Source organism: Nerophis lumbriciformis, linkage group LG01, assembly GCF_033978685.3.
Source record: "Nerophis lumbriciformis linkage group LG01, RoL_Nlum_v2.1, whole genome shotgun sequence".
NCBI lineage: Eukaryota > Metazoa > Chordata > Actinopteri > Syngnathiformes > Syngnathidae > Nerophis > Nerophis lumbriciformis.
In genome coordinates this window covers 26,352,077-26,379,850 of record NC_084548.2, presented here as the reverse complement: position 1 = coordinate 26,379,850, position 27,774 = coordinate 26,352,077, and the positions used below count along the sequence as shown (strand labels likewise).

The window sequence follows — 27,774 nt, the reverse complement described above, 5'->3', positions numbered from 1 at the left end:
TTGGTGCTGCTTTCAGCGGCGGGAGCAGCAATGCTACAAAAGTGAGTGACACCTTGAGATGGCTTTGTCAATTCTAAATAAATACGACTCACTAAATAATAATTTCAAGGTAATATTTTTAATCGACTTGTTGTTGATGGAAAATTAAAAACTTTTGCAAAAACCGTACATGTTGGCAGTTCATGCTGCGTGAACTTTGTGTCTTTACATGGTGTTCAGTGTTTTTTTTATAGAGAGCAGGAAAGCTTTAAGAAAGAAGTGTCAATGTACTTAATCCTGTTTGATGTGGTCAACAGAAACAAGTACAATCACTACAAATATCACCCTATGTCAGAGGTAAGAATACACAACACACAATTAGATGGCATGCACACACGCACACAAACACACCTACACACACACAAACACACGCACGATCACACAGTCTAACATCTTTCAATCCATCAGATCTCTGAGTGGATGGTTCAGATTGCAAAGGATCACCCCGACATTGTAACGAGAATGGAGTATGGAAAGACCTACGAGTTCAGGACTATTACCTTGCTCAAGGTCAAATAACCTTTTTATTTTATATGCTAAATCACAAATTAATAAAACACAAATGTGTTCGCTTTCACTCCTTAGATTGGTGTGAATACTGGAGAGAAGAAGAAAGCTATCTGGATGGACTGTGGTATTCACGCCAGGGAGTGGATCGCTCCAGCCTTCTGTCAGTACTTTGTCAGACAGGTAATCATTGATAGGACACGGACAGAAATGTTACATAAACAAAAACCCTGAACATGATTTTATCATTTCAGATCCTGCAAACATATAAGACTGACCCAAAAATTGGACTGATGTTGAAGAACATAGACTTTTACATAACCCCAGTACTCAATATGGACGGCTACATCTTTTCATGGAGGGACAACTCGGTCAGTGTTGCATTTCTTGACACGTTTCCATTGTATTTTTCCATGGGCTTTTATTCAAAATGACATACTGTCATCACCGGATACAAAAGACAGACATGTGAGGATAATACAGTGAATCACTTCCAAATGACAGAAACAGCCACTACAGGACTAGACGAGAGATGAGCGTACTGACTGGACAGTACGTTTGTAGTCATGCTATGAGTTCATTGCTTCTGACTGTTCATAATCCTTTGATAAATATTTGTACTGTTAAAATATGAGGTGGCATTACAAGAAAATACAGCAGAGTACAACCACTAAAAATATCACAACATGTTTCAGGGACTGCTCAAAATACTGACCAAGTAGCTACAGTCGCAGCCCTACTCAGGTCATATTGTGTCCCACGATTCACAAATATATATTTAGTTTATTGAAGACTGACAGGTAATTGGTCAAACTGAGGTATGCTTTTGATAGTCCGTATTACCTTAATGAGATGAAGCAACAGGTGCATCATTATTAACTTGTTACTCTGACCCATTTAGACTCGTCTATGGAGAAAGAGCATGTCACCAGGTCCTGCAGGCTGCAACTGCTCCGGGACCGACCTCAACCGCAACTTCAACTCAAACTGGGGAAGTGAGTGTTTCAACTGTTGTACCTTTCCTGCTTCCTGCTCTCAGACCGTAGTCGAAAAGCGCAGGGGAGACACTTCTCCAGGGCCGATGTATGTTCGGGGCAACACCCTTCACTTTACCCGGCAGTGGGTCTCGACAGCAGACGACTTCAGGGGAATGATGAGTCCGGCGATTAGTTGCAAACCCTGCTTTATTGATCGCTTTCCCCCAGCCAATTCAACACACAACAACACTAGTCCCCGCCCGCACATACGCTTGCGCTCCCTCTCCTCTCTCGCCCACACACTCATACGCTATTCTCATAACACTACCCCCACTCTGGATGACAATTAAAACACAATTTCACTCCAGCATAGTAATAAACGTTGACATTTCCATACAGACATACAGTTCCATATTCATTCAATACAATTGAAAGGATGCAGTATGACTAGTAGGAGTCAACTTAAAGGGGGTGCAATAATGTAGCTTGTTGTGCAATTGCAACAATTCAACAGCCCATGTGTTTAGTGTACGCATTACAGTTGAGCGAAACAGCCCTAAAAAAAACATTAGCAGGTCCAATACTCAGGCTACAGTTTGGGAGGAGAAGCAATTAGCATTTTTAAGTGTAACAGTAACTGAGTCCCTTGTAATAACTCCAAATATTCGCCGAAAAATACACCAATTGCCTATTACGCATTGTGCATACACAAACCAATCTCAAGTTGCCTCTTTTTTTTTTTATGTATAGAACAATACTATTAGCTTGAACAGGTCATACAGTAAAAAAAAACTATAAAACCTTTTTGCCTTTTAAAGGGAAATACAAAACATAAGGCAGGTAGCAACCCCCCCTTTTTTTTTTTTTTTTTTTCAACCGTACATGAATTTGGCACTCAATGAGCCACCCACTCACCGAACTTTGCTGGTGATCTACGCCTACGGTGGGGCCTTTGAGACCGAGGGTTCTGAGGATGTGACACTGCTGCACCACCCCCACTGTCCTCTAAGTCCACCGGAACGGGAGAGCCAAGCTGAGTGGTGGAAGGGTGAGAAGCCACAGGAATACCCACGGCTGGATCCGATGATGGGAAGCTGCAGCTGTCATCAGCGTCGGTGCCAGAAAAGAGCTGAGGCAGACCCAGTAAAGAGTCAGCAGGATCGACATCGTCCGGGGGTGACACCTCCATTGGTGTCCAGCTCTGCGCTTGCTCCAGGACCCAGGTGTTGTCCAGTGGGTCACGGCAGCGATAAGGCTTTAGCTGATCGTGGTGAACCACCTTTACCTTAGTTCTTGGCCCCTTCTGGATTCGATAGACCAGGTCGTCCAACTGACCCAACACGAAGAATGGCCCCTCGTAAGACGGGAGGAACTTCCTCACTTTGTTCTTGGATTGCCTTGTTCCTTTGATGAGGTACCACACAGCATCACCAATGTTGTAATGTGTGCAGTAACAGTTCTTGTCATATTGTCTCTTTGCACGTTTTACAGATTCTCCGAGAGCATCTCTGGTGATTTGGTGCGCCAGTTCTAGTCGCTCTCGAAGGTGCTGGACAAAGGCCGGGCCCGAGGGAGCTGGTTCAGGGTCCGGTGGAAGGCCGGATACCAGGTCCACTGGCTCGCTCACTTCCCGGCCAAACATCATGTAGTTTGGAGTGAAACCAGTTGAACTGTGCTTTGTTGCCCTGTAGGCCATGACAGCGTAGGGAATCATTAAATCCCAATCCCAGTGGCAACGCTCGGCTGTCGTGGCCAGGATCTTTTGTAGAGTGGCGTTGAACCTTTCAACCTGTCCGTCAGATTGAGGACGAAAAGGAGTTGTGTGTGTTTTGTCGATTCCAAACAGCACGCACATTTCTTGGAACACCTCCGACTCAAAGTTCCTACCTTGATCACTGTGCAGTGCCTGTGGGGCTCCATAGCGACACACCCACTCAGAGGCAAGCACTTCAGCCACAGTTACGGCTTGTTCATTAGGAATGGGAAAAGCTTCGACCCATTTTGTAAAATAGTCCTGTATCACTAATACATATCTGTTTTTGCGCTCAGTTTCATTCAACGGTCCCATAATATCCAAAGCAATGCGTTCCATAGGGGCTCCGACTCGAACGGTACCCATGGGGGCTTGTGGTGTCTTCCGTGGCCTGGCTTTTGATGCGCAGCTGGTGCAGGTATTACACCACAGAGCAACATCCTCCCGCATTCTGTACCAGAAGTACCGAGTCTGCAGCCGTGCTACAGTGCGCTCAACCCCAAAGTGTCCACCAACCTGTCCGTCATGCATCTGTCTCATGATGTCGGCCCGGAAAATGCGGGGCAGCACCACTTGTGGATAGAATTGGGTGTCGTCCAGGCAGTAGAACCGTCTCACTAGTATACCGTCTTTGATGTAGAGGCGTTTCCACTGACTCCAATATGTTTTTGTGGCTGGGCTGCATGGTGAGACTGTCACCCATGCAGGACGTTCTTCACTGGTTGTCAGCCAGGTCCTGATAGGTGCGATATCTGCATCGTCTTCCTGGGCTTGTCGCAGCTCCTCTAGGGACCAACCGCCAAACAGTTTATTTTCTTTTGTCTTGGTCAGGAATATTTTCTCTGGGGACTTTAAGTTATCCCAGTCAGCTGGCGGGGCCTTGTCTACCCCCACTGGACTCAGCATCGCCTGGTTGATGTCAGAGTACAAGTCGCACTGCACAGCCTGGTGACTGACACTCAACTGAGCAATAGAAGGGTTCTGGAGCTTACAAGGGCAGGACTGACGGCAAGGTCTCCGGGAGAGGCTGTCTGCGTTGCCGTGAAGCTGGCCAGGGCGATGGACGATCTCAAAGTTGTATTCGCCGAGTCTTTCGAGCCACCTGGCGAGTTGCCCCTCAGGTTCCTTCATTCTCGTGAGCCACCGGAGGCTACTGTGGTCGGTGCGAACAGTAAAACGCCTCCCCAGGAGATACTGGCGGAAGTGGGATGTGAAATCCACCACGGCTAGCAGTTCCCTCCGGGTAGTGCAGTAATTTTGTTCAGTTTTGGACAGCTTGCGGCTCCCATAGGCGAGCACACGTTCCACGCCTTGTTGAAATTGCGAGAGGACAGCGCCGATGCCGACGTCGCTGGCGTCTGTGTCCAGTATCATGTCACCCTGGTCAAGCGGATACCCCAGGATCGGCGCCGTTATTAGCCGACTTTTGAGATCATCAAATGCCACCTGGCATTCCTCAGACCAACGGAACTGGACATGTTTCTTGGTCAGAGCATGGAGAGGCTCTGCAATACAAGCAAAGTTTTTAATGAACCTACGATAGTAAGACGCGAGGCCAACAAAACGGCGGACATCTTTGAGCGACGATGGTGTTGGCCACCCCTGCACCTTCCGGACTTTGCCTGGGTCAGTAGCCACACCGTTCTCTGAGACAATGTGACCCAGGTAGGCCACTTGGCGGCGGAAGAGGCAGCATTTTGACGGTTTCAGTTTCAGTTTAGCCTGGTGGAGGCGACTGAAAACCTGCCCCAGGCGCTGCAACATCTGTGGCACGTTGCTGCCCAGAACAATGATGTCATCCAGATATACAAGGCAGGTCTCCCACTGCATGCCAGCCAGCACACGGTCCATCAGGCGCTGAAACGTCGCTGGAGCATTACACAGTCCAAATGGCATGACATTCCATTCAAACAGTCCACTTTTGGTGCAGAAGGCTGCTGCTTTGCGTGCTCTCGGGGTCAGTTCAACTTGCCAGTAGCCGGCCGCAAGGTCCAGTGTGCTGAACCACTTGGCAGCAGAGAGGGTGTCCAGCGTATCCTGGATGCGGGGAAGAGGATATGCGTCTTTAATTGTGCAGTCATTAAGTGCTCTATAGTCTATACAGAGACGGTACGTTCCATCTTTTTTACGCACCATCACGATGGGCGAAGCCCAGCTGCTGTTGCTGCGGCGCGCTAATCCTGCCTCCAGGCTCTGTTGTATCTGTTGGTCAGCATCCTGTTGCTTCTCTGACGCCATTCGGCGTGGTGGTTGTTTGACCGGGACGCCTGGCAAAGTTACAATGTCATGTTGAACCAGGGTGGTCCTGCCGAGGTCAGTGGATCCGGTAGAGAACACGTTGCTATAAGTACACAGCAGCTGCGCTAGCTGCAGTTGCTCCTCTTTGTTAAGTTCAGTAGTGCTCTCGGCATAGAGATCTTGTAGGTGCTGGGGAACAGAGGGAGTGTTGTGGGCAGCATGTCCAGGCTGCTGGTAGTCCACAGCGTTTGCAGACTGAAGAACCTTTGCTGGTTGGAGGAACCCCACCATGGCCCCCTTTCTGACGGTTACAGCACTGCTGCCGGGATTGAAGATGCGAAGGGGCATGGTTTTATGGGGGTGAACGTCCACTAGGACTCGGGCCACTAACAGTCTGTGCTTTTCAACGAAGCCTTTAGTGGGGCTCAGCATTAATTCTCCTTTAATGGGATCTTTATGGTGGATATTGCCTTTTACCACATACTCCTGCCCAGCCTCCAGCACCACAGTCCGGGCCACTCTCACTGCGTGCGCCTTTGGTTTATTTGTGGAGTCAAAATAAGGTACCTCTTCCCCGAAAAGCACGATCCGATGATTTCCAAAGTCGAGACGGGCCTGAGCTTGGGTCAGGAATGGGTGGCCCAGGAGGGCCTCGTCCCCAGCTATATCAGCAACCAGGAAGCAGATGTTCACCTGACGGTTGTTGATCAGGACAGGTATGTGGGCTTCACCGAGCACAGGTATATCGCCAGGCCCAACACCGATCAGAGTCTCCACGGCAGATGACTGAAGTGGAGGACGGACATCCAGATGGATAGCGTCATAATGACGCAGAGGAAAAACACTTTTCCGCGCTCCACTGTCCAAAACAGCACACACTTCTAGCCCATACACAACCATATGAATGCTCATTTCATGACCTTGTGCTTTAAGGTGAAGTACAGTAGACTTTGAGCTTTGGGGGAACATGGTTGAAGCTTGAGCTCTGGCTGTTTTTCTTGGTGAAGGGCAATTTCTTTTCATGTGACCCAGGCCTGAACAGTTATGACACTGCACCTCATCCCATTTAATGTCTTTATGGCTCCTCCCTTTATATTGTGTGTGACTGTAGCTGGGGGACTCATGCTTAAAACCAGCTGATGGGGGCGCTGTAACAGGCCCAAATTCGTCCTCTTCTGAACCCTCTCTTATTAGGGCAGCACGGGGTCTGCGTTCAGCTATGTCACGGGCTCCAGGGTGCATGAGGCCGGCCACATATGATGCTGCTCGCCTTGTGGTTTCATGACGACGGGCAATGTCAAATGCTTGGGCTAGTGTCTGGGGGTGCTGCTCTAAGAGCTTCTGTACAGTGTCCACATCCCCCAGAGCATTAATGAACACTTCAACTCCTATAGCATCCTGCTCAGCATCAGTCCTGTTGCTATAGGCTACTGACACCCCCTCATAGATGTCGTCTCTCAAAACATGAAGAGCTTCGCCCGGTTTGCGGGTACGTCGCCTTAATTCAATAGCCACTGCAGCTGCATGCTGTGAAGAGGGACCATATGCAGTTTCCATCTCCTCCACCAGGCGGCAGTAGCCCCACTGGGCTGATCTGGGGTTTCTGTGGATGATGGCCCCAGCTGCACCCACCAGGCAGAACTTCAGCTGAACAGCCATTGTCTTCACGGACCAGTAGTTAGCTTCAGCACAACTCTCAAACCGGTGCAGGAACTCCTTCCAGGGTGTGGTGCCATCATACTGGCCGGGTCTCAAGGTGGGGACTCTCTCCCTTGGATCATAGTCGTCCTCACTCTCTGAAGAAGGCTGATGTAGAGCAGAGCATGGAGCTCCTTGTAATCCTGGCTGCCCACTTTTGCGAAGAGAGCCCATTAGCTTGACACTCTGACTGTGCCCTGGCCCAGACAAATGTCCATAATTAATGTCTTTAGATGTAGAAGGGCATGTTGTGTCCAGGCAGAGGCAAGTGGGGGCTGGGGGGCCACATGTCTGGGGAGTGCTGTGGATATAACTCTCCTGGTGTGCCCGGGAAAAGGGATTTGGATGTGGCGTTGCAATACCAGCAGGTGGTGGAATAAAGTTGTCTGGTTGGTGTTTGTGAAAACATGAGTTACTTTTAATGTCAGCCACGTCGCGTTGATAACAGCCACTGTCCTCCCTGGACTTTATGAAAGGGTTTGTGCTTGAGAACTTGGGTCGAATGAGCTCACGTGGCACCTCGGCCGCTGCATTCTTCACTCCAGCAGGCTCATCTGCACAATATGACAGGCTAGAAATGCCATAACAACTTGCATTTCCTTCGCTCACATAGTCTGTTTCCCCTTCCACATCACCGTCGTTCATCGTCACGAACGGGTTGGACTTTGAATAGCCGGCACCCCGCGGGCTACGACAGCTAGCATCCGCCATCTTGGCTAGTTTACGCAGGTAAACAATTAGCTTCTCGGCTTATTCTTCTGCTTGCTTTCACCACTGCAGTTTATTTTATCGTCCTTTGCTCACCACTGCCGTTCCATTTATGTGAGAGTGTCCCTTCGTGGTCGCCAATGTTGTACCTTTCCTGCTTCCTGCTCTCAGACCGTAGTCGAAAAGCGCAGGGGAGACACTTCTCCAGGGCCGATGTATGTTCGGGGCAACACCCTTCACTTTACCCGGCAGTGGGTCTCGACAGCAGACGACTTCAGGGGAATGATGAGTCCGGCGATTAGTTGCAAACCCTGCTTTATTGATCGCTTTCCCCCAGCCAATTCAACACACAACAACACTAGTCCCCGCCCGCACATACGCTTGCGCTCCCTCTCCTCTCTCGCCCACACACTCATACGCTATTCTCATAACACAACCATAAAAACAAAACAATTGAATTGGCAATGCCACTTAGTGTTCATCGTGGTTGGTGAACAGGACTCGATAGAGAGAGACTTGTTTTGACTCTAAACAAGATTTGTTTGTGGCCCCATTTTGGTCTTTAATATTCCCGTACTAGTGTATCAGGCTAGGGCTGGCAGCCTAATGAGTATTTCTAATACTGTATTACTATTGGCAACAAATAGATTTGGCTATGAGAGCAAGAGTTAGTGCATAAAAGACAACCAACAAAAACAGTTAAAGAATGATTTGTTTACTATAAATATTCAGGTATGAACAGTAAACAAAAAGATTCCATGGACAACTACAATTCAGTTCAATCAGATAATGGCCAAAGTTCACATGTTTATATTTCAGATAACGTCCAAAGTTTATATGAAAAGAGAAAAAATAGGTTGAAAGTGGAAATAAATCTCCTACCCCCAAGTGCTCACCATTAAAAACCCAAATTAGGATCCCAAAAAATATGCATTAGTATTTAGCATTTTGCTTCGGTCATCAAAATAGAAAACCCAATTCCCATGTAATTACGTCCGTACGTAGCATATGCACGCGCATTAGCTTTGTGTGTTAGTAGTTAATGATAGCGACATGGATAGCTATCATTCAGCAGATTTCAATGCACTAAATTTGTCATGTCTGTATTATCATGTTTTGTTTTAAGTCATGTTTTGTTTAGTTTCTGTCTTTTCACTCCCTTATCTGGTCACCATAGCAACCATTAGTTTTCACCTGTCACGTCACGCACCTGTTTCACGTTTTGACTCACACACACCTGTCACCAATCATGTCACTGTTATTTAAGCATACCTTGTTCATCACTCGTCCTGCCTGCATTGTCGTCATGTCACTCCGGTTTATGTCTCGTTTTGACAAAGTAAGTTTCCATGTCCATGTCCTAGTTTTTGTTAATTAGTAGCTTCATATGTTTTAGGCACACTTGCCTTTTTTTTTTGGTTGTATCTTTGTGTTTTGTGGTAGTGACTGTTTAATGTCAATAAATCCAAGCCTACCTTCACGCTGTCGTCCGGAGCCGTCTATTTTGCGTTGGAAGAACAACCCCGCAGCTAGCTGCGACCCCCACTTGACAGAATGCAGGCAGCATACGTTCTTCCGCAGACCGGCCACGAGGAGGTGATGGAGACGCACTGGCAAAAATGGAAGCCAGCCAGAAAGGCTTTTTCTCGCCAGCATAACGCGTTGTTCCCCCAAAATCTTCATCCGGACAACAAGATTCCACAACCAGCCCATTCTTCCATCCCGCCGCAGGAGACCCGTGCTGATGACGTCATCCCGCCCACTGGTGATGACATCAGAAACCAAGATTTTTTTTTGAGTCTATTTACACCCTCTGTCAGCCGCCCACTATGGACTTTGTTTCAAAGAAAAATCCTTTTGAGAAAATTGTCTCTAAATTTAGATTTTTTCAGACCCAGTCTAAAGTGGGGGTAGGGAATAGACATTTTGGACAATTTAGTGGGGAGGAGTCTACCCTCCTACACCCAACCCTAAAGAAGATGCCAGACCGCAGGGAGCGCGTCTGGTATCCGCTCCTTGAGGGGGGGGCTAGGGCTGGGAACTGCACTGGTGGGGTGACTCAGCTTAACCATGTCAAGCCACAGCCTCCCTCACGGCCGCCACCACCAGTCTTTTACCATGCCAAGCCGCAACCCCCAGCTAGACCACCTCCACCTGCACCAGTAGCTCCGGTACCAGCTCCACGACGCCAAGTTCCGGTACCAGCTCCACGACGCCAAGCTCCGGTACCAGCTCCACGACGGCAAGCTCCGGTACCAGCTCCACGACGCCAAGCTCCGGTACCAGCTCCACGACGCCAAGCTCCGGTACCAGCTCCACGACGCCAAGCTCCGGTACCAGCTCCACGACGCCAAGCTCCGGTACCAGCTCAACAAGTCCAAGACCAAGACCCTCCACGCCAAGACCAAGACCCGCCATGCCAAGACCAAGACCAAGACCCGCCATGCCAAAACCAAGACCAAGACCAAGACCCGCCATGCCAAGACCAAGACCAAGACCCGCCATGCCAAGACCAAGACCAAGACCCGCCATGCCAAGACCTAGACCAAGACCAAGACCCGCCATGCCAAGACCAAGACCCGCCATGCCAAGACCCGCCATGCCAAAACCAAGACTTAGACCCGCCATGCCAAGACCCGCCATGCCAAGACCAAGACCAAGACCCGCCATGCCAAGACCAAGACCCGCCATGCCAAGACCAAGACCCGCCATGCCAAGACCAAGACCCGCCATGCCAAGACCAAGACCCGCCATGCCAAGACCAAGACCAAGACCCGCCATGCCAAGACCAAGACCAAGACCCGCCATGCCAAGACAAAGACCAAGACCCGCCATGCCAAGACAAAGACCAAGACCCGCCATGCCAAGACAAAGACCAAGACCCACGCCTAGACCAAGACCAAGACCCACGCCGAGCTTCGCCGCCGGACGCGCCACGCCGAGCTTCGCCGCCTGACTTGCCACGCCGAGCTGCCACGCCTGCCAAGTTGACGATGCGCCTGTCTCCTCGTCGGCCACGGATATGGCCGCTACCTGGTCGTCCGCCACGCCAAGTGCGCCCACCTCCCAGTCGGCCACGAATGTGGCCAATCCCTGGGCGCCCGCCTCGCCTGCTGCAGCGGCGTTCCACTCGCCGCCGCCACTTGACTTTGCCTCGGTGGATTCGGGGCCACTTGGGCTGGCGACCCACCGCCATGTCCCCCTCCCGCCCTCCCATGACTATTGATCTTTGTTTTTTTTTCTTGGACATCTGGTATCTGTCCTTAAGGGAGGGGCTCTGTCATGTCTGTATTATCATGTTTTGTTTTAAGTCATGTTTTGTTTAGTTTCTGTCTTTTCACTCCCTTGTCTGGTCACCATAGCAACCATTAGTTTTCACCTGTCACGTCACGCACCTGTTTCACGTTTTGACTCACACACACCTGTCACCAATCATGTCACTGTTATTTAAGCATACCTTGTTCATCACTCGTCCTGCCTGCATTGTCGTCATGTCACTCCGGTTTATGTCTCGTTTTGACAAAGTAAGTTTCCATGTCCATGTCCTAGTTTTTGTTAATTAGTAGCTTCATATGTTTTAGGCACACTTGCCTTTTTTTTTTGGTTGTATCTTTGTGTTTTGTGGTAGTGACTGTTTAATGTCAATAAATCCAAGCCTACCTTCACGCTGTCGTCCGGAGCCGTCTATTTTGCGTTGGAAGAACAACCCCGCAGCTAGCTGCGACCCCCACTTGACAAAATTAGTTGAATTTCTCAAAAAATCAGACTGGACATAAGATTTCTACATCACATGGAAACACCTTTACATGATCGTGTTTGGCTTTTTAAAAAATGGATTAACACACCTCCATTATGCGATTGGAAACCTGTTAAGTGTCAGGATGCTCTCAAAAGAGACACTTTAGATATGAGACGTGACTTATAAACAGCCATATTTTGACACTAAAACTTTTTTGTATAGACATTGGCTTGGGCTGGCTAGCTGCATTAGCCAGAGATAGAGAGTCTGTGCCGACAGTGTTCTCAATGTCCTCCGCTCGCGCCCGTTGCTCACTTCGGGTGCTCGTGGCGTGACATCATCAGTCTGCAACGGCGTTGTGAACTGACTAATAGCCCAAGATAGGAATTTTTTTAGCAAAAGGATGAATTACCGTTTTATAGCTGTGGCGGCGAGGAGAGTGCGGACGTCTGGACGTGAGTCCAACGTTGGGAAAGTTTGCATGGGGAAGCCGCTGGGGTCGGCTTTCGTCTGTGTCGAGCATGGGATGGCAGTGTGGTGGTGGCACTGGACCAAACTGAGTATGTGTGTGTATATATATATATATATATATATATATATATATATATATATATATATATATATATATATATATATATATATATATATATATATATATATATATATATATATATATATATATATATATATATATATATGGCGCAGTGGGAGAGTGGCCGTGCGCAACCCGAGGGTCCCTGGTTCAATCCCCACCTAGTACCAACCTCGTCATGTCCTGAGCAAGACACTTCACCCTTGCTCCTGATGGGTGCTGGTTAGCGCCTTGCATGGCAGCTCCCTCCATCAGTGTGTGAATGGGTAAATGTGGAAGTAGTGTCAAAGCGCTTTGAGTACCTTGAAGGTAGAAAAGCGCTATACAAGTACAACCCATTTACAGTTGACTTTCGGTCAAAAAGTTTGGTCACCCATAGCTTAGTAGATATGTCCATGGTAGGCCGAGACTAGACAGGTCTCCATGAGTAACAGTCATAATGTTATATAATGACAAAAGTTAGTTATGACCGAAGCCGGACGCTAGGAAACACTCACGCACACACGATCATGGCATTATTTGGGCCTGACAGTGTTAATATAGGTACCATGAACTCAAAGTCCAGAGATGACACCATTTCGAGCTATAATAACTTGTTGCCTGGCTGCTCAAGGTAATTGATATATATTTTGGCTAGCTCTCCAAGTACTTGCTGTGTTTTTGTAAAGCTGTTGTTCAATAGGCCACCTACTCAGTGGCCTAGTGGCTAGAGTGTCCGCCCTGAGATCGGTAGGTTGTGAGTTCAAACCCTGGCCGAGTCATTCCAAAGACTATAAAAATGGGACCCATTACCTCCCTGCTTGGCACTCAGCATCAAGGGTTGGAATTGGGGGTTAAATCACCAAAAATGAATCCCGGGCGCGGCCACCGCTGCTGCTCACTGCTCCCCTCACCTCCCAGGGGGTGATCAAGGGTGATGGGTCAAATGCAGAGAATAATTTCACCACACCTAGTGTGTGTGTGACAATCATGGGTACTTTAACTTTACTTTATCTTTAACTTTAATGATACATCACCGTCTCCTTTGATCAATTTCACATCCTAATCACCCTTCTGCTCGGGAACAGGTGACAAGATCAGCGATACACCACAGTATCGATGAGGTATTTCAATCCAGCAAAGTAGAACTAGCAAACACCTGCAGTACACGACAGCCACGTTGATGATCAGCTATTGAAGCGGCGGGTTGCCATGATCACGGTAGCCCTCTAGTTGTTGTAGCCCTATAAAAAATGCAGTAAGTGTTTATGCCAGGAACCGGTCTTGCGTGTGAACAATAATAGTTATAATGCATGTGGATCCTATATTTCTAAGTTTTCTGATTCTTTTCATAGCGATCGGCGTGTCATACGACTGCTGCCAACAAACCTTCTGTGGCAGAGCTCCTGAGTCTGAGCCTGAGACTCAGGCTGTCACCTACTTTGTAGGAAGCAGGAAGGAGGACTTCCTGTGTTTCCTCACCATCCACTCCTACGGCCAACTGCTCCTGGTTCCCTATGGACACCCTAACTTCACTGCCACAAACTACAAGGAGCTGGTATGTTAAATCCCTTTTACACTGCAAGATCTTTACCCAAGAACTGTTGGGAGCGTGAGAACCGTTGCCAAGATTAAGCTGCTGGCCTCCTTACAGGGTTGTAGCGACACCCAAAATGGTCTTGTCGCTCCAAATGAAAAACCAGGGTCCTTCATTAGATTTTGGGAAAATTAAGGCCTTAAAGGGGAACATTATCACCAGACCTATGTAATCTAAGTGACGTCACATCGGGAAGCAATCCGCCATTTTCTCAAACACATTACAAACACCGAGTAAAATCAGCTCTGTTATTTTCCGTTTTTTCGACTGTTTTCCGTACCTTGGAGACATCATGCCTCGTCGGTGTGTTGTCGGAGGGTGTAACAACACGAACAGGGACGGATTCAAGTTGCACCAGTGGCCCAAAGATGCGAAAGTGGCGAGAAATTGGACGTTTGTTCCGCACACTTTACCGACGAAAGCTATGCTACGACAGAGATGGCAAGAATGTGTGGATATCCTGCGACACTCAAAGCAGATGCATTTCCAACTGGACTGGAGAGATCAGCTTTCAGGAAAAGATAGCGGATGAGGGTATGTCTACAGAATATATTAATTGATGAAAACTGGGCTGTCTGCACTCTCAAAGTGCATGTTGTTGCCAAATGTATTTCATATGCTGTAAACCTAGTTCATAGTTGTTAGTTTCCTTTAATGCCAAACAAACACATACCAATCGTTGGTTAGAAGGCGATCGCCGAATTCGTCCTCGCTTTCTCCCGTGTCGCTGGCTGTCGTGTCGTTTTCGTCGGTTTCGCTTGCATACGGTTCAAACCGATATGGCTCAATAGCTTCAGTTTCTTCTTCAATTTCGTTTTCGCTACCTGCCTCCACACTACAACCATCCGTTTCAATACATGCGTAATCTGTTGAATCGCTTAAGCCGCTGAAATCCGAGTCTGAATCCGAGCTAAAGTCGCAATACCTTGCTGTTCTATGCGCCATGTTTGTTTGTATTGGCATCACTATGTGACGTCACAGGAAAATGGACGGGTGTATATAACGATGGCTAAAATCAGGCACTTTTAAGCTTTTTTAGGGATATTGCGTGATGGGTAAAATTTTGAAAAAAACTAAGCCAAAATAAGCCACTGGGAACTGATTTTTAATGGTTTTAACCCTTCTGAAATTGTGATAATGTTCCCCTTTAAATGGCATTAAAAAGCATTAAATTGGATGTCCAGACTCATTAAAAAAATGGTAACAATTGTAGGCCTGGCCTGATAAAGAATAAATAAGTCAGTTAACTGAACGATGAAAGAAAATTAACTTAGTAAGTGTGAATGTTGTCTATCTGTGTTGGCCCTGCGATGAGGTGTCGTCTTGTCCAGGGTGTACCTCGCCTTCTGCCCGAGTGCAACTGGGATAGGCTCCAGCCTCCCCGTGACCCCGAAAGGGACAGCCGGTAGAAAATGGTAGGATGGAACTTTTCCGTCATCGATAAATTGCAACGTCTATTTCTTTTCTTCGGTTGTGGAGAAAAACAAAATGGATGCAAGAGGTCTCTCTCTGTGCATTGCTCTCAGCACTTGAGCACATATATTCGACAGTAGAATTACATGAACAGAGTAAGCCTCTTTTCAGTCATACACAATCTTTGTTTAGGTATGAAGTGAATTAATTAACTCATATTATGTTCGACATATGGTGAATGTTTATATTCAAGTTGGAGAAAGCAAACCACCAGGTTTAAGCAGTGTTGGGACTAACGCGTTACAATAACGCGTTAGTGTAACGACGTTATTTTTGTCGGTAACTAGTAGTCTAACGCATTCTTTTTTATATTCAGTAACTCAGTTACCATTACTACATGATGCGTTACTGCGTTATTTTACGTTACTTTTTATATAGTATCGGCTAGAAACTGAGAAGATCTGAGTGTGTTTTATTGGAGACCTGATTTTTCCTGTGTCACAAGGAAGAGAAGAGGCGCGCTGTGTGTGGGTGTGTGTGGGGCGGGGGGGCGTGTTTGTGTTTACTAACAAGACATCATGGCGGAGCCGAAGCTGAGTTTCTTAACATGGAGATATTCTCACTACTTTTCTTTGGTCGAGCACAAAGAAAAGAACATTTTAGTTAAATGTAAGTTGTGTCTTGGATCAAAGAACCTATCTATCTAATTCAAATCTGCTGAAACAGCTACAAAAGCAACATGCTTCGACGAAGCTAGTAAAGAGAGACACAGACTCCGATGCCACTTCACCTCCACCTCCACCTAAGGATTTTAACAGAGGGACTGCTAGCCAGGACAACATTGATAGAGCCATTGCAGCGTATGTGCTAGAAGACATGCAGGCTATTTCTACAGTGGAGTCACCCGCTTTCAGGCAGCTAATTAGCATGACAGCGGGCGTCAAACGGCAAATGGCACGAAAACATTTTCCAAGTTCTTGGACACAGTGGACAGTGAGCACATAAAAATGGAAAGCAAGCTAAAGGAGACACTCCAAACTCTGCCTCTGCTTATCATTCAGCACTGAAGGTACACACACTCTGTCAATTCTCTTATATACTCTTTCATTCTAAACTAAAAGTGGGGAAATGTGTAGAGTGTTTTGGGCTTCAGTACAGTGTTGATCTCCTGAAGACATGATTTTATTTCACAATTCCTTGAGAGAAACAAACGCCTGGTTAGGCGTGTGTATAGCAGTATGTGTGCTCTATATAGTGACATGACATATAATCATGTCATGTGTGCCTTCCTTGGGTGAAGCCAGGTTTACAGCTATGTTGTGACATGTTGTGACATGTTGTTATTATTCGGTTTGTTACTTATGTATGTTATGTTGCAGCTATTTAAAAAAGCTTTGTCAATTTGTTCTGGCCCAAAATAAATTGGCCCTTTGAAATATATATTTGTCTTTGTGTGTTGTATGTAGACCACATTGCTTAGCAGAGTTCAGTGATGCAAATGCATGTCAAGTTGATCAACAGATTATATTGTTCTCCAGTGCAATAACAGTACTGAAATGAAGGCTAAAAGGGCATTAATGGGAGCCTTAAAAAAAAAAATTTTTTAAGTAACTAAATAGTTACTTTTCACAGTAGCGCATTACTTTTTAGTGTAAGTAACCGATTTAGTAACTGAGTTACTTTTGACATAATGTAACTAGTAACTGTAACTAGTTACTGGTTTTCATTAACTAACCCAACACTGGGTTTAAGTAAATAATGGTTGAGAAGGCGCCTTAGTTGGACATTCGCATGTGGACTGGAATTAACTCTCGCACGAGAAGAAGCAATAAAACCAGGTTTCGGAATATAGCTCTATCCGGGCGGAGAGATTCCATGTTTATCTTAAACGTCAACCTACAAGTTATGGTATACATCTGTTGTCTTCCCAGATTGTCAGGTTGTGCTGTCCTGACTTAGCACACACCCAGACAGAGAAAGAAGGGATATAAGACTGATGGTTTGGCTTCTCCAGGTTAGGAGTCTTTCATTTTTTGACCGAAGTTCCTCCAGGTACTGCAGACCTGTTTAATGACGCTCGCTTGTAATAAAGCAACTTTTTGTTCAGCAAAGCGTCTCCGACGTCTCTTTTGTCACCCGGGAGGGGGTGACAAGACCCGAAATACACTCCAGGTACGCGCAATACAACGTAAACCGTTGGCCAACCAAAAAGTAACCACAGAACACTATACGACTATACGGTATAGTGTTCTGTGGTTACTTTTTGGTTGGCCAAGCGGACGTGACGACAGGCTGTCCCTACTCAGATCCGCACGGACCTGGAGGGGCGTGCCTTAAGTCCGGCTGGAAATCGAGAGAAATTTGGAGAATGGTTGTCCCAGGGAGAGGCACTGAAATTCGGGAGGGTTGGCAAGTATGAGATATTCTCACTTCTTTTCTTTTGTCGAGCACAAAGAAAATAAAATTTTAGTTAAATGTAAGTTGTGTCTTGGATCAAAGATCCCGTCTACTGCCCAAAACAACAATTCAAATCTGCCTGGTTAGGCTTTGTGTATGTCACGTGTGCCTTCCTTAGGTGAAGCCAGGTTTACAGCTATGTTGTTGATTGATTGATTGATTGAGACTTTTATTAGTAGATTGCACAGTACAGTACATATTCCGTACAATTGACCACTAAATGGTAACACCTGAATACGTTTTTCAACTTGTTTAAGTCGGGGTCCACTTAAATTGATTCATGATACAGATATATACTATCAAATATATACTATCATCAATAATACAGTCATCACACAAGATAATCATCAGAGTTTATACATTGAATTACTTACATTATTTACAATCCGGGGTGTGGGATATGGGGGGGGGGGCGTAGGTTTGGTTGGTATCAACACTTCAGTCATCAACAATTGCATCATCAGAGAAATGGACATTGAAACAGTGTAGGACTGACTTGGTAGGATGTGTACAGCAAGTAGTGGACACAGAGAGAGAGATCATAAATTATAAGAAAAAGTGTCTACATTTGATTATTTACAATCCGAAGAGGTATTATGTGGAAGGGAGGGTGTTAGTTTAGGGTTGTAGTTGCCTGGAGGTGTTCTTTTAGTGCGGTTTTGAAGGAGGATAGAGATGCCCTTTATTTTACACCTGTTGGGAGTGCATTCCATATTGATGTGGCATAGAAAGAGAATGAGGTAAGACCTTTGTTAGTTCGGAATCTGGGTTCAACGTGGTTAGTGTTAGTGTTATTATGCTGTTTGTTACTTATGTATGTTATGTTGCAGCTATTTAAAATAGTTTTGTCAATTTGTTCTGGTCTGAAATAAATTGGCCCTTTGAAACATATCTTTGTTTTTGTGTGTTGTATGTAGACCACATTGCTTAGCAGAGTTCAGTGATGCAAATGCATGTCAAGTTGATCAACAGATTGTATTATTCTCCAGTGCAATAACAGTACTGAAATGAAGGCTAAAAGAGCATTAATGGGAGCTTTAAAAAAAAAAAAAGTAGAAGAAGTAACTAAATAGTTACTTTTCACAGTAACGCATTACTTTTTGGTGTAAGTAACTGAGTTATAACTGAGTTACTTTTGAAATAAAGTAACTAGTAACTGTAACTAGTTACTGGTTTTCAGTAACTAACCCAACACTGGTGAACTCTGATGCAGAGTTGTGTCTATTTATTTGAGATAATTAAGTTATTGACCTTCCAAATACAATAGTAAAAAAATACTACAGTAATGAGAAATACCGTGAGTTAATTGCGTTTAAATACCGGTAGGTTACTTGTATTATCGTATATTATGATTACATTAGTGCTTAATTTGGTCACAAAATTATGCCGGCAACAATTTGTGGGACAATTTATCGTCCAGCAAAATTTGTTATAGTCCCAGATGTAACCAGATGTACTGGTTAAGCCCCTGAATCTGGCCAGCCCGGGACTCGAACGTGGGTTCTTCGAATGAAAGTGCAGCGTGCTAGCGACCGAGCTAAAATCCTGAGCTGTCCACCCGATATACAACACTGCTCTTAAGGTTGCCAGGGAGTGAGGTCTACCAACATACACTTGGCCCAGCTACACTGGCTGGCCTCCGTTACACAGGTCTATACAATTGTTGGAAAAAAAACATTGTTATTTTAATTATATAAACATTTAATCATTTTTGATTGGAACACTGTGTTGATTGACAGGGGGAACCTTCTAATTGGCTATTGTCTACGGTCAATGAACACCGAACACTGGATGCTTGGAATGGTACATACTGACCTGTGAACGTTCACAATTAAATGAATAAATTTTGTCTTTACAGACAATTGTGGGCTTTTGACTATATATAGTAACTGTCTGCAGTCGGACACGGGCATTAAATTTGTTTCAGGGCACATTAAAAAAAAGGCATTAAAAAGTATTGAATTAGAATAGCTGATACCTGCATAAACCCTAAAAACATGGGGCTTGTGTCTGTCTGGCCAGTAAAGAATCCTGAATGCACTATGGTAGGGTTGTACGGTATACCGGTACTAATATAGTACTGCAGTACTAAAGTATCAAAAATGGTACTATACTGCTTCTGAAAAATACCAGTTCCTTTTTTTTTTTTTAAGGGGCATTACAGCGTGCACTTGGCCATCGTCATGTTGTAACATTGCTGGTTTTGCGGGCAGACGAGCATGTTCGGCAGCGCACACACACGGAGTACTTACAGTCAGACACGGTGTGTGGACTGAAAAGGGAGAATGGATGCATTTTGGCTTAAAAACTAACGATAAAGGTGAAGCTATAACACTGAAACACCCTCAGGAAGAGGTGCTGACGGCTAACGTCCATCCACAGTGTTTTAGCTACTTCTAAATCCCTAATCCTCGCCTCCATGGCAACAAATAAAGAAAGTTTCTTAGAAGCATACTTTTGAAGAATATCTAAACATGCTTCACTACACACCGTAGGGTGATACAATAGCTCACCGCTAACAAAAATCTGGGGCTCCTCAATGTAAACAAAACGCCATGGGTGGATCTACACCTGACATCTACTGTAATGATGCCAAGTACAGGAGCGTATATAGTCGATACTACTATGATTACATCGATATTTTGTATCGTCACAAAATCTTTTTACCTTTTTTTAAAATTTATAATATGTTCATAAACTCAGTAAATACGTCCCTGGACACATGGGGACATTAAATATGACCAATGTACAAACCCCGTTTCCATATGAGTTGGGAAATTGTGTTAGATGTAAATATAAACGGAATACAATGATTTGCAAATCCTTTTCAACCCATATTCAATTGAATGCACTACAAAGACAACATATTTGATGTTCAAACTCATAAACGTTTTTTTTTTTTTTGCAAATAATAATTAACTTAGAATTTCATGGCTGCAACACGTGCCAAAGTAGTTGGGAAAGGGCATGTTCACCACTGTGTTACATGGCCTTTCCTTTTAACAATACTCAGTAAACGTTTGGGAACTGAGGAGACACATTTTTTAAGCTTCCATCCATCCATCCATCTTCTTCCGCTTATCCGAGGTCGGGTCGCGGGGGCAGCAGCCTAAGCAGGGAAGCCCAGACTTCCCTCTCCCCAGTCACTTCGTCCAGCTCCTCCCGGGGGATCCCGAGGCGTTCCCAGGCCAGCCGGGAGACATAGTCTTCCCAACGTGTCCTGGGTCTTCCCCGTGGCCTCCTACCGGTCGGACGTGCCCTAAACACCTCCCGAGGGAGGCGATCGGGTGGCATCCTGACCAGATGCCCGAACCACCTCATCTGGCTCCTCTCGATGTGGAGGAGCAGCGGCTTTACTTTGAGCTCCCCCCGAATGACAGAGCTTCTCACCCTATCTCTAAGGGAGAGCCCCGCCACCCGGCGGAGGAAACTCATTTCGGCCGCTTGTACCCGTGATCTTGTCCTTTCGGTCATAACCCAAAGCTCATGACCATAGGTGAGGATGGGAACGTAGATCGACCGGTAAATTGAGAGCTTTGCCTTCCGGCTCAGCTCCTTCTTCACCACAACGGATCGATACAGCGTCCGCATTACTGAAGATGCCGCACCGATTCGCCTGTCGATCTCACGATCCACTCTTCCCTCACTCGTGAACAAGACTCCGAGGTACTTGAACTCCTCCACTTGGGGCAAGGTCTCCTCCCCAACCCGAAGATGGCATTCCACCCTTTTCCGGGCGAGAACCATGGACTCGGACTTGGAGGTGCTGATTCTCATCCCAGTCGCTTCACACTCGGCTGCGAACCGATCCAGCGATTTTTTAAGCTTCTCAGGTGGAATTCTTTCCCATTCTTGCTTGATGTACAGCTTAAGTTGTTCAACAGTCCGGGGGTCTCCGTTGTGCTATTTTAGGCTTCATAATGCGCCACACATTTTCAATGGGAGACAGGTCTGGACTACAGGCAGGCCAGTCTAGTACCCGCACTCTTTTACTATGAAGCCACGTTGATGTAACACGTGGCTTGGCATTGTCTTGCTGAAATAAGCAGGGGCGTCCATGGTAACGTTGCTTGGATGGCAACATCCATCCATCCATCCATCCATCCATCTTCTTCCGCTTATCCGAGGTCGGGTCGCGGGGGCAGCAGTTTAAGCAAGGAAGCCCAGACTTCCCTCTCCCCAGCCACTTCGTCCAGCTCCTCCCGGGGGATCCCGAGGCGTTCCCAGGCCAGCCGGGAGAGATAGTCTTCCCAGCGTGTCCTGGGTCTTCCCCGTGGCCTCCTACCGGTCGGACGTGCCCGAAACACCTTCCTAGGGAGGCGTTCGGGTGGCATCCTGACCAGATGCCCGAACCACCTCATCTGGCTCCTCTCGATGTGGAGGAGCAGCGGCTTTACTTTGAGCTCCCCCCGAATGACAGAGCTTCTCACCCTATCTCCAAGGGAGAGCCCCGCCACCCGGCGGAGGAAACTCATTTCGGCCGCTTGTACCCGTGATCTTGTTCTTTCGGTCATGACCCAAAGCTCATGACCATAGGTGAGGATGGGAACGTAGATCGAACGGTAAATTGAGAGCTTTGCCTTCCGGCTCAGCTCCTTCTTCACCACAACGGATCGATACAGCGTCCGCATTACTGAAGACGCCGCACCGATCCGCCTGTCGATCTCACGATCCACTCTTCCCCCACTCGTGAACAAGACTCCGAGGTACTTGAACTCCTCCACTTGGGGCAAGATCTCCTCCCCAACCCGGAGATGGCACTCCACCCTTTTCCGGGAGAGAACCATGGACTCGGACTTGGAGGTGCTGATTCCCATCCCAGTCGCTTCACACTCTGCTGCGAACCGATCCAGTGAGAGCTGAAGATCTTGGCCGGAGGAAGCCATCAGGACCACATCATCTGCAAATAGCAGTGACCTAATCCTGCAGCCACCAAACCAGATCCCCTCAACGCCCTGACTGCGCCTAGAAATTCTGTCCATAAAGGTTATGAACAGAATCGGTGACAAAGGGCAGCCTTGGCGGAGTCCAACCCTCACTGGAAACGTGTCCGACTTACTGCCGGCAATGCGGACCAAGCTCTGACACTGATTATACAGGGAGCGAACTGCCACAATAAGACAGTCCGTTACCCCATACTCTCTGAGCACTCCCCACAGGACTTCCCGGGGTACACGGTCGAATGCCTTCTCCAAGTCCACAAAGCACATGTAGACTGGTTGGGCAAACTCCCATGCACCCTCAAGGACCCTGCCGAGAGTATAGAGCTGGTCCACAGTTCTGGATGGCAACATATTTTGCTCCAAAACCTGTATGTACCTTTCAGCATTAATGGCGCCTTCACAGATGTGTAAGTTACCCATGTCTTGGGCACTAATACACCCCCATACCATCACAGATGCTGGCTTTTCAACTTTGCGCCTATAACAATCCGGATGGTTCTTTTCCTCTTTGGTCCGGAGGACACGACGTCCACAGTTTCCAAAAACAATTTGAAATGTGGACTCGTCAGACCACAGAACACTTTTCCACTTTGCATCAGTCCATCTTAGATGAGCTCAGGCCCAGCGAAGCCGACGGCGTTTCTGGGTGTTGTTGATAAACGGTTTTCGCCTTGCATAGGAGAGTTTTAACTTGCACTTACAGATGTAGCGACCAACTGTAGTTACTGACAGTGGGTTTCTGAAGTGTTCCTGAGTCCATGTGGTGATATCCTTTACACACTGATGTCGCTTGTTGATGCAGTACAGCCTGAGGGATCGAAGGTCACAGGCTTAGCTGCTTACGTGCAGTGATTTCTCCAGATTCTCTGAACCCTTTGATGATATTACGAACCGTAGATGGTGAAATCCCTAAATTCCTTGCAATAGCTGGTTGAGAAAGGTTTTTCTTAAACTGTTCAACAATTTGCTCACGCATTTGTTGACAAAGTGGTGACCCTCGACCCATCCTTGTTTTTGAATGACTGAGTATTTCATGGAATCTACTTTTATACCCAATCATGGCACCCACCTGTTCCCAATTTACCTGTTCACCTGTGGGATGTTCCAAATAAGTGTTTGATGAGCATTCCTCAACTTTATCAGTATTTATTGCCACCTTTCCCAAGTTCTTTGTCACGTGTTGCTGGCATCAAATTCTAAAGTTAATGATTATTTGCAAAAAAAAAAAGTTTAACAGTTTGAACATCAAATATGTTGTCTTTGTAGCATATTCAATTGAATATGGGTTGAAAATGATTTGCAAATCATTGTATTCCATTTATATTTACATCTAACACAATTTCCCAACTCATATGGAAACAGGGTCTGTATGATCCTGTAACTACTTGGTATCTGATCGACACCTAAATTTGTGGTATCATCCAAAACTAATGTAAAGCATCCAAACAACATAAGAATAAGTGATTATTACATTTGAACAGAAGTGTAGATGGAACATGTTCAAACAAATAACCAGATATTACCAGTAAATGAAAAAGTAGATTAATAATCCGTAGCTCTAGGGGATTAATAAAGTACTTCTGATTCTGATTCTGATTTGACAAAATAATAGAATGAGAAATGACACTATATGTTACTGCATATGTCAGCAGCCAAATTAGGAGCCTTTGTTTGCTTACTTACTACTAAAAGACAAGTTATAAGTTATTTTATTTAAGGCTAAAATTGTTCTTCAATTGCAATAAGAAACGTATGTTTAATGTACCTTAAGCTTTTTTGTTTAAATAAAGTTAATAATGCCATTTTTTGTGGTCCCCTTTATTTACAAAAGTATTAAAAAGTATCGAAGTAAATTTTGATACCAGTACCAAAATATTGGTATTGAGACAACCCTACTATATGGTGTGATTTATTAAAACCCACTATGAGATTAAGGCAAAGTAAAAAAGGTGGAAAAAGTGGTCGACAAAAATTATATCTACGCAGCTCTGCTATTCTCTCTTGACTACAGGTGAACTTTTTAGTGACTACCACCTGTGTCACGTGACTCAAGCCTCCGTGCGTTACCACACCCACCAAACACCATATGACCCAAAACCCACATACGCTCTGGCTCCGCCAGGTGTCGAAAGAAGACCCTACTCACGATAAGTACTCAGGAACTTTTGGTCAAGCATTTTATTTCACCAGTCATCTTTCAAAAGTCAATGCCTGGTCGCATACTTTTTACTGCTTTGATTTAACACTGTTAAAATGTGCTTGAAAAGCGCAGAAAAAGTTCTAGCACATATATGGTCAGACAGTGAAGTGCAGACTCTTATTTATTGTGCAGAGGAAACTGAAAGTAGTAGGAATGTTACTATCAAGCTATCTGTGGGTGTTGTCAAGAGGCAGAAGACTAACCATCAACAATGACGAATGCTAAAGCTCAATTATTATGGAAAAAGTAATTATCACGATTACTTTGATTAATATGAAACCACAATTAAAAACACAATGATTCCTTAATTAGTATTTATTGCACAACCAAAACTACATTTTAGATATAATTTAAAAGAACAGCTGAATTTAAATTAGTAACAAATAAACAACAAGTAAATATTAATAGGAAAATTTAAATAACAATAGCCATTTGAAAAAACAACTAAAATTCACTTTTTCCATTTAGAATTTCTGTATTTTACCTTTTACACTTATTTTACCACCCGACAGTGTGTGCTTTTTGTGTCAAAAATATACTTTTATATCAATCAATTATTCAAAATGTATCTGTATGGCCCTTTATCTCAAGCGTCTCAAAAGACTTTACAAACTCACGACATCCCCTGATCTAAACCCACAGATGTTTTGATGATGCCGTTTTTTTCTAATGTTGCCTAAACACATGTTTTTCTTTTTTTATGCATTCTAACTTGTAAATAAACGCCAGCAAAAGTCACTCTATTCCGCCGATAAAGCGCTCTAAAAAACATCCAAACACCTCCATCAACGTTTTATATACATGCTGTAAGTAAATAAATATGAAAGTTATATAAACAGACACATTCATTAAAACATGTAATATTTATGTATTTTGCTCATTTTAAGTATACGGTGACGCATTAATTTCACAACAACGTTTGTTTTTCCCTTCGACAACAACACCACCACTAGTCATAAGAGCCAACAACGACTACTTTGGGACAAAGGATGACCCACAACCTAATCTTTTCTTGCCTGAATATAAATAGGACGAGCAACAAGTTTTAGAAGCCGTGTGCTAAACAGATCCAGCTTTAGTGAAACACTAAGCATCGTGTGCTAATCAAGATATGCAAACTATGAACATAATAAAACAATCACTTAGTGTACAATGTCTGCTCTCACTGGGATCCCGACTGATGGGACGTGTTCATGTTTAGATGAAGAAAAAAATCATAAACCTCACACAGGTTAACAAAAAAAAAAGTACTATAAACAAGCGTCTTTCGTGTCTTTCTGGCCATCTCCGGGTATAAGTTCGGTTTATGGCCACAACCTTCTATTGTATAGGGTCATGATTTATAATTTATAATTAACTTTTACCAGCTCAGAGGCGATGCAGCAGCTCACCAGCAAGATTGTTTTTGATTTAGCTTTGATGTTTAGCTGGTGTTTAAGGGGCCGTTACATTGTTTCGTTCAAAGCGGTTGAGTTTTGCGGGAATTGATTAACGATACCGGGCACATTATTTTCCCAAACAAATATTACATCTCCTCACTAAGACATCATTTCATTTATGTTAATTTCTGTGATTTCGTTCCACAGCGGTTTCCATTTTATTGGCCAATTCTGTGATTCCGTCTGCGGTTACGTTAACGTGGAAATCATATAATTTTTTGGTTGAGTTTAGTGATAATTGATTAGACATACTAGCACTGTGTCAAATAAAAAGTTGCAACCTTGGTGGGATAAAAAACTTTGAGTAGACATGGTCTTTTTTTCACTCACACACTCACTCATCCGTTTCACCGTTACAAGCTCGGGAATTTGCATGCACCTTGCACATTTCTCTTTTTTTTCAGATTACAATATATCAGTGATTGTCCATCCATCCATTCATTTTCTACCGCTTGTCCCTTATCTGTGATTGTGAGAATTCAAAATTGAATTAAAAATTAATTAAATAACAAGCCCTAACTCATGGCTTTCCCCTTGACAGTTGATGTTTTAGTCAGTAAGTGCAACCAATCAAGCACCTTTCTTCTTATACTCCTTCAGCCTAATTTACAGAAATGTATAAGTACAAATGCACAATGGGCCACAGGCACCTTTTAGTTTGAACTTTTTACAATTAACAAGAACTAAAAATACCTGAACATTTGGTGGAAAAGGGCCTTGAATGTGAAAAGAGAAACGTCCTTAGGTAGCGTGGCATGACTCACCGAGTGTAGTGGTCATTCCCCAACCTGGAGGTCAGTCACCATTGAGCAAGATACTCAACACTTAGTTGCTTGATGCTGTCATCAGTATGCGACTGAGGAGACCGAGTAGAATCACCTTGAATGTAAAAAAAAAAAGCCGTACAAGTGAATTACAATTTATCATTCTTGTGACGTAACAAAATGTGTAGATGGAAGTCGGTTTGGGTGCAGCAGAGGCCATCAAGAAGATCCACGGGAAGATCTACAGAGTAGGAACTGCACCTGATATATTATGTAAGTAAACGTATGGATCTAATCACCCATTGATATTTGATGCTTTTAAGATGTTATTTCTTGGACAGTATAGTTGCACACTCGTTAGGACTACTGCCTCACAGCAAGAAGGTTTTGGTAGGGATCTGGACTGCAATCTGGATCCTAATCTCATTTTAGACTCCTCTCCTAATGATGTCTTCCATTGAACTTTTTCAGATGCCTTCTCTGGATCTTCCAGAGACTGGGCTGCACTACAAGGAATCCCCTTCTCATATACTGTTGAGCTAAGAGACGAGGGAGTGTATGGCTTTGAGCTTCCTGAGGATCAGATCCAGCCCACCTGTGAGGAAGCCTACAGCGGAGTCCTGCACATCATCACCTATGCCCATGATAAAGTCTTTAACAGTGCCATTGCATTCACTGGTGGGACACTCTGGACCGTGCTTGTAGTGGCAGGAGTCACCAGTATAATATGA

At 45.1% G+C, this 27,774-nt stretch overlaps 1 protein-coding gene across 1 annotated transcript; it reads left to right on the top strand.

Annotated features, from left to right (window-relative positions):
• Positions 1-264: 264 nt before the first annotated feature.
• Positions 265-27,774, top strand: LOC133573292 (carboxypeptidase O-like). Its single transcript, XM_061926039.1, has 8 exons — positions 265-336; positions 448-549; positions 625-729; positions 801-917; positions 1,448-1,541; positions 13,586-13,788; positions 27,232-27,316; positions 27,515-27,774. The coding sequence occupies exons 1-8, from the start codon at positions 265-267 to the stop codon at positions 27,772-27,774; spliced, it is 1,038 nt and encodes a 345-aa protein (XP_061782023.1).

Excerpts from the sequence above, each read along its gene's own strand:
- LOC133573292 (XM_061926039.1), top strand. The coding sequence starts at position 265 with ATGTACTTAATCCTGTTTGATGTGGTCAACAGAAACAAGTACAATCAC. Across the intron at positions 1,542-13,585 it reads CTTCAACTCAAACTGGGGAA|CGATCGGCGTGTCATACGAC; the intron begins GTGAGTGTTTCA and ends TTCTTTTCATAG. Across the intron at positions 27,317-27,514 it reads AACTGCACCTGATATATTAT|ATGCCTTCTCTGGATCTTCC; the intron begins GTAAGTAAACGT and ends GAACTTTTTCAG.